The sequence below is a fragment of the Penaeus chinensis genome, chromosome 21, assembly GCF_019202785.1.
Source record: "Penaeus chinensis breed Huanghai No. 1 chromosome 21, ASM1920278v2, whole genome shotgun sequence".
Classification (NCBI taxonomy): domain Eukaryota; kingdom Metazoa; phylum Arthropoda; class Malacostraca; order Decapoda; family Penaeidae; genus Penaeus; species Penaeus chinensis.
Window position 1 is genome coordinate 26,086,381 of NC_061839.1, and position 7,500 is coordinate 26,093,880.

Consider the following 7,500-nt stretch of genomic DNA (forward strand, 5'->3'; position numbering starts at 1 on the left):
GGAACCTTGACGACAGTTTGCGCCGCAATTTTGTGCTCAAACCCCATCCCTAGTGGAGAGCTGCGGCCCTCCACCTCGTTCACCGCCAACATTTGCAACATGAAGCGAACTCTGAGCGAGAGCGAGTGCGATGACATCTACTCGGGCGACGAGAAAGAGTAAGTTTTGAAAATAAGATATACATCATACATGCAATAGACAATGAAGAGTATGAATAATATATATTTTAAGTAGCATTATTCACCTTGGTCATTAAATACTACAGCTAAGGTATTTCCTTTTTCGTCACGGATGCAGAAGCAATACATCCTTATGTAGAATATCTGACAGCTCTTAGCCAAATATCCTTCCTGTGCGCTAATTTGATGCTGTGGTAGCCCGGGGTGGAAACTCCTCCACCTGCGTTACTTTCTCTAAGCGTAACGACTTGTTCTTGCCCAAAGCCAAAGCACATTTAACCCTCACCCCCCATTCCCTCCCCTTACGTGCCCTCGGTACACCACCACCTCCCGGAGGCGTACATTGTCTCCACACCGCCCGGGTCGTGTATGATGAGAACCTTGCCGTGTTCCCTTGCTTATTTATGATAAGAGTCTTCAGTCATAAACAAAGTCGGCCTCATAAACTCCCGGTGTCAGGAAGTCGATTTTGTTCATTATTTTTTTTTCTTTCATTTTGTTCGCATGGCGTATCATGCACCTCACGTAGTTCCGGGCCACGCAAGAGAATCCGGGCCAATTCGCGGTCAGTCACTCAATTTTATTTTCTTTACAAGGGATGGTATATTTCACTATGCTTCTATTACTTATGACTGCAGATAGGTCCCTGTCCACTGTATGAATTATGTGCTATCAAGTTAGAAATCATTTTATTTTTTAGCATCCGATAAAGCGACGGAGACATACCATAGTAGTTAATATGTCTCCGACAATATGGCACTCATTTAAAACTAATTTGAATCCTAGATCACATCCTAATCCACGCCTTCCCTCCCTCAGCATTTCGTACACACTGATTAACCTTTTTTTGTCCGCGTTCTCCGCAGCGGTGATGACTGCTCCTCCAGCGGCGGCGTGTCCCGCAAGCGGCGTCGCGGCATTATCGAGAAGCGGCGTCGCGACCGCATCAACAACTCCCTCTCGGAGCTGCGGCGTCTCGTGCCTGCGGCCTTCGAGAAGCAAGGCTCTGCCAAGCTGGAGAAGGCAGAGATCCTCCAGATGACAGTCGACCACCTCAAGATGCTCCACACCAAAGGTAATTACTCGCTCACATATTTTATCTCAGTGGGGTTGTTCATTTCATCTTTTTTCGATTTAGAAATTATATTTAGCTTAAAATTATTGTCATATTAAGAGAATATGGTCTTTGAAGGTATGATTAGTTATATGGGGCACTTCGATAGGTAGGCGGGGGGGGGGGGGGGGGGTAGCAGCACTAAGAAGGGAATCGTTTTGCTACTTTGCATATAAATGGGGACTCAGACTTCCCTTTCTCGTTGTTTCTCTTATATTGAATTTTAGCCACGTCGCCATAAATGCTGCCGTTAATTGCACCATTTCACTGTATCTCGAAAAGTCATGGGGAGGAGGGAGGCAGGGAGAGAAGGAGGGATCGAGGGAGAGAAGGAGGGAGGGAGGGGCCACCTGATCCTTGGTCGGTTATGTCGTCACTTCGTCACTTCCGTCTCGGGTTGACGTCGGTTCATTATCTATGGCTTACCTCGGTCACCCTACCAGTTCCCACCATGCTCACCCTCGCCCTCGTCCTCCCTCCTTTATGGTCTTTCTTTCGTTTCGTTTCGTTTCTGAGCGTTCCTCGGCGTCTTTCTCTTCCCCGCCCTTTCCTGCTCATCATTATCTTTTCTCTGCGCCGTCTGTTCATTAGGAGCGGCGACAGAATTCACAAGTGCTTGAGGGAAGGGCGGTCGTGTCTCCTGTCATATGTCTCCTGTCAATTTCTTTCTTTCTTTCTCTCTCTCTCTCTCCCTCTCCCTCTCTCTCTCTCTCTCTCTCTCTCTCTCTCTCTCTCTCTCTCTCTCTCTCTCTCTCTCTCTCTCTCTCTCTCTCTCTCTCTCTCTCTCTCCGTCTCCGTCTCTCTCTCTCTCTCTCTTTCTCTCTCTCTCTCTCTCTCTCTCTCTCTCTCTCTCTCTCTCTCTCTCTCTCTCTCTCTCTCTCTCTCTCTCTCTCTCTCTCTCTCTCTCTCTCTCTCTCTCTCTTCTCTCTCCCTCCCTTCCTGTTTCCCTTTTTCCCATGCTTTCGTCTCCTTCCCTTTCATTTTCCTCATCTGTCCTGTGTTCTCTCTTTCGTACTTGATCAAAAATAGTGATCGGGAAGCACAAAGCCTGTGTTCGAGAATACAATAAATAAAATGAGATCGGCCACGGATCTGCGTCCGCCGCCCAGATCTACCTGGATCATTAAGAAAAAAAGTCACATTTGAAAAAAATAGGACCTTTCCAGCACAAAACTCCGCCATACCTGATCGTGTGTGCGTCGTCATCCGCCAGAATGGTAACAATGTTCCTCGTTGCCCGCCGAGAATGGCAACAATGGCCCCCGGTGGTCGAGAGTTCCCACGGAAGCAATGCCTGGAGGTCGGGTATGGCCCCGGAATATTGTGACCGTGGGTAGGCTGGAGGCGGCGGGCGTAGGTCGTGTGTAGGCCCCATGGCGGAGCGTGGGCGGCTCGTTGTTGCCGCACAAGACTCACACAAGCAATAGGAAAAGAGAGTTTGGGGGAAAATGGGACCGCCGCTGCACACGCTGGCGTCCGGCGGTATTGTGTTGGGCGTCTTTGACCTGAGGCTTCGGGTAGGGAAGCTGGCGGTAACATGTACACCCAAACACGAATATGTAAAAGTTTAGATATGTAGAATCCGTCACAGGGAATTAATCTACAAACACACACACACACACACACACACACACACACACACACACACACACACACACACACACACACACACACACACACACACATACACAAACGCACATAAATATGCAGCTTAAGTGAAGCCTGTGTGCTGGGTGAGCGTCTCTCACGGTCCTGCTCGCTTCCCCACCTTCCCTCGAGGGGAGAGAGAGAGAAAAAATGATGAAGGGATGAGCAGGTGAAAGAAGGCAAAGAGGGGGAAGATAGAGGAAGGCAGAGGGGGAAGGGGGGGAGGGAAGCAGAGGGGAAGGGGAGGAGGAGGAAGGGGATGTCTATGCGGGGCTGCCACCTGACGTCCAGAGGAGCCTGGGAAGGGGCGGGAGGGAGACGGGTCCGGTATTCATATTTATGCCTGATTTATCACCGGTTCTCCCTGGCCTCGTCGGCATCCTGGCGCTTAGCGATGACGAAGGGGGGCGGGGGGAGGGGGGGCTACTTCATTTGCAGTCACTTCAAAATGACGTCACGGCTTCTTTGAAATGACGTCAAAGGGATTGTTTTCGTCACTTCCTCATTTTTTTTTTCTGGGAAAGTTAGAACGAAGGGACAATTCATGACAATCTGCATGGTTTTATGCATATTTTTTACGACTATTTTCTTCGCAACAAACGGAGAGCCGGACAGCATTCCCGGCCGTCACAACGCTGACAACGCATTCCAGCGGACGGTGTTGGCAGCGCTTGCTCCTTCCCCTTCCCTCTTCCCTCTTCTCCCCGCCCTTCCTCCCTTCCCCCCTTGAGGCTGGTGCCCCGGACAGGTTCCCATGGTTCCCTCGGAGGGCATTGTGGGCAGCTGGGCAGGGCGAGGGGAGGCGGCCCTGCACAATGGCCGAAGGAAGCACCTCCCGCGCCCCTCACGCTCCGCTTACGCGCCGCGGCCGTCGCCATAGGCCCGCCCTCGCGCCGCCGCGGCTCCGCGCGATTAGGACGCACGGATATGCTTATACATGCACATACGCATATACATTTACATACAAATATACATATACATACACATACACATATACATATACATACCTTCATACGTACACACGTGCATACACACACAAACAGACAAAAACACAAACACACAAACACATACACACACACACACACACACACACACACACACACACACACACACACACATATATATACATACATATATATATATATATATATATATATATATAAATATATAAACACATACATATATATAACAGAGAGAGAAAGAGAACGCTAAAAAGAGAAGAGAGAAAGAGAGAGACGAGAGAGAAGCAGCGCGCCCTGGAGTGCATCTGGCATCCGAGGCGCGCCGAGGGGGTCAGCACCTGTCAGTCCTCGTTCCGTCCCCTTCCCTGCCTCCGCTCCCCTTCCTTTCTTTACTTCCTTCCCCCTCTTCGTCCTCCCCTTTCCTCTGCGTGCCCACTCTACCCACTGGCGAGCCTTGTATTCAATTCCCTTTCTCCTATGTCTATTCTGCGAGATGTTATTTTTCCTCTTCCTTTTTTTATTTTTTTATTCCCCCCCCCTGTTAATCTGACCATTATCTCCCGCTCTTTCTATTTATTCATCTGTCTGGATGTGCGCTGTTTGCATCTTGCCGGTCATATATCTTTCTATAACGATATTTCTGTTGGATATATATATATATATATATATATATATATATATATATATATATAATTTTTGGTATTTGTCTTTATGTATATATATTGTTTTAGGTATTATTTATCTTACTTTTTTTCTATTTTTTTTACATTTTTTTCTCTTTATTTTTTCTTACGTCTCTATATTTTTCCCCTATTTTTGTTCTATATCTTAATGGGTTTTTTCCTCTTTATTTATCTCTGTGCTATGTCTCCACTTCTCTCCCTTTCTTCCGTCCATTCCCCGCCAACTTCTCTCTCTCTCTCTCTCTCTTTCTCTCTCTCTCTCTCTCTCTCTCTCTCTCTCTCTCTCTCTCTCTCTCTCTCTCTCTCTCTCTCTCTCTCTCTCTCTCTCTCTCTCTCTCTCTCTCTCTCTCTCTCTCTCGTCCCTCGCTTTCCTCCTTTCCTCCTCCCCGGCACTAGAGTGAGATGGAGCTGAGCAAACAAGCCAGGGTTTCCTACGTGACGCTTGTGAAGGTTTTGGCGTTGGGGAGGGAGGGGGGGGGGGTAGGGGAAGGGAGAAAGACCCGTGGAAACATTCACATTCGTAAGGGCGAGAGTGAGGATTGGGGAAGGGGAGGGGGTATGTAAAATAAGCAGGGCGTTCGTGGATCTCTTGAAAGGCAACACCGTCCTGTAGAAGCGACGGAGCGTTCGCAGATTCGTCCGGATTTACACGAGGCGGCGAGAGATTTCAACGCTGTGGCGGGAGGAAGCAACGCATTTTTCCCCTTTTTTCGTTAGATTTATGGTTCCACCGCCGACACCCCAAGCGAGTTCAACTCTTGCATTCTGCCGACGCAACCTGCCTGTTTAACCTGCCACAGTTAGTTCCAGCGGCTTCCTCTCCCTTCCCCCTCCCCCCTCCCCCCACCTGCTCACGTGTCAGACCGGCGTTCTCAGCAGTTGCCGCTCACCCTGGGAACCACTGGGTCACCGCGCCGCGACACGCACACGCTCGCACACGCACACACACGCTCGAGATACGTACATTTTGGGCGCACATGAATACCTGTTGGCGTAAACACACATATTTGCACACACACACACACACACACACACACACACACACACACACACACACACACACACACACACACACACACACACACACACACACACACACACACACGACGACTGAATACACCTCCGCAGAAACATTCATATACAATCACACGCACGCATTCACGGGCGGACACACACGCACGCACGTCGTCAAACAAGCACAAGCCCGATCGTGCCACAAGAAGTGACTACTATTTATATTGGATTAGAAAGCAGTTTCTCCGAACGGGGCGCCGGGCGACGCCGCCGAGCCGAGGGCCGTCTGCTGCGTCTCCGGCACTGGGGTTGCGGAAGGGAGGGCGTCCCTCCGGTCGGGCGAGAAGGAGGGCCAGCTTGGAGGGAAGTGGAGGGAAAGGGAAGGGGACGGAGGGAAGGGGAGGGAAGGGGAGGCGACACAGGCGGCGGGGCAGAAGAGTGTCGGCGACGCAGCAACGGCGGCGTGGGAATAGTCAGCCAAGTGGAAAATGGCCACGTCACACGAGGTGGTCCTGCAGGACTCTTCCTATTTCACCTCCTACTCCTGCTGTTCTTCTCCTTTTCTTCTTCTTCTTCTTCTCCTTCTCCTTCTCCTTCTCCTTCTCCTTCTCCTTCTCCTTCTCCTTCTCCTTCTCCTTCTCCTTCTCCTCTCTCTCTCTCTCTCCTCTCTCTCTCTCTCCCCTTCTCTCTCTCTCTCTCTCTCTCTCTCTCTCTCTCTCTCTCTCTCCTCTCTCTCTCTCTCTCTCTCTCTCTCTCCTCTCTCTCTCTCTCTCTCTCTCCTCTCTCTCTCTCTCCTCTCTCTCTCTCTCCTCTCTCTCTCTCTCCTCTCTCTCTCTCTCCTCTCTCTCTCTCTCTCTCCTCTCTCTCTCTCTCTCTCCTCTCTCTCTCTCTCTCTCTCTCCTCTCTCTCTCTCTCTCTCCTCTCTCTCTCTCTCCTCTCTCTCTCTCTCCTCTCTCTCTCTCTCCTCTCTCTCTCTCTCTCTCTCTCTCCTCTCTCTCTCTCTCCTCTCTCTCTCTCTCCTCTCTCTCTCTCTCCTCTCTCTCTCTCTCCTCTCTCTCTCTCTCCTCTCTCTCTCTCTCTCCTCTCTCTCTCTCTCCTCTCTCTCTCTCTCTCCTCTCTCTCTCTCTCCTCTCTCTCTCTCTCCTCTCTCTCTCTCTCTCTCCTCTCTCTCTCTCTCCTCTCTCTCTCTCTCCTCTCTCTCTCTCTCCTCTCTCTCTCTCTCCTCTCTCTCTCTCTCCTCTCTCTCTCTCTCTCCTCTCTCTCTCTCTCTCTCTCTCCTCTCTCTCTCTCTCCTCTCTCTCTCTCCTCTCTCTTTCTCTCTCTCTCTCCATTCTCTCTCTCCTCTCTCCCTCCTCTCTCTCTCTCCTCTCTCTCTCTCTCCTCTCTCTCTCTCTCTCCTCTCTCTCTCTCTTCTTCTCTTCTCCTTCTCCTTCTCCTCTCCTTCTCCTTCTCCTCTCCTTCTCCTTCTCCTTCTCCTTCTCCTTCTCCTTCTCCTTCTCCTCTCCTTCTCCTTCTCCTTCTCCTTCTCCTTCTCCTCTCCTTCTCCTTCTCCTTCTCCTTCTCCTTCTCCTTCTCCTTCTCCTTCTCCTTCTCCTTCTCCTTCTCCTTCTCCTTCTCCTTCTCCTTCTCCTTCTCCTTCTCCTTCTCCTTCTCCTTCTCCTTCTCCTTCTCCTTCTCCTTCTCCTTCTCCTTCTCCTTCTCCTTCTCCTTCTCCTCTCCTTCTCCTTCTCCTTCTCCTTCTCCTTCTCCTCTCCTTCTCCTTCTCCTTCTCCTTCTCCTTCTCCTTCTCCTCTCCTTCTCCTTCTCCTTCTCCTTCTCCTTCTCCTCTCCTTCTCCTTCTCCTTCTCCTTCTCCTTCTCCTTCTCCTTCTCCTTCTCCTCTCCTTCTCCTTCTCCTTCTCC

The 7,500-nt window shown here is 50.3% G+C and overlaps 1 protein-coding gene across 1 annotated transcript in view; it reads left to right on the top strand.

Moving 5' to 3' along the window:
* LOC125036707 (hairy/enhancer-of-split related with YRPW motif protein-like) overlaps nt 1-7,500 on the top strand; it is a 12,791-nt gene that overhangs the window by 239 nt on the left and 5,052 nt on the right. The window contains exons 1-2 of the mRNA XM_047629529.1: nt 1-158; nt 1,046-1,254. The exon at nt 1-158 is cut by the window's left edge and continues 239 nt beyond it. Of these exons, the coding sequence (XP_047485485.1) occupies nt 100-158; nt 1,046-1,254 (268 nt within the window). The 5' untranslated portion in view covers nt 1-99. The remainder of the gene's footprint in view (nt 159-1,045; nt 1,255-7,500) is intronic.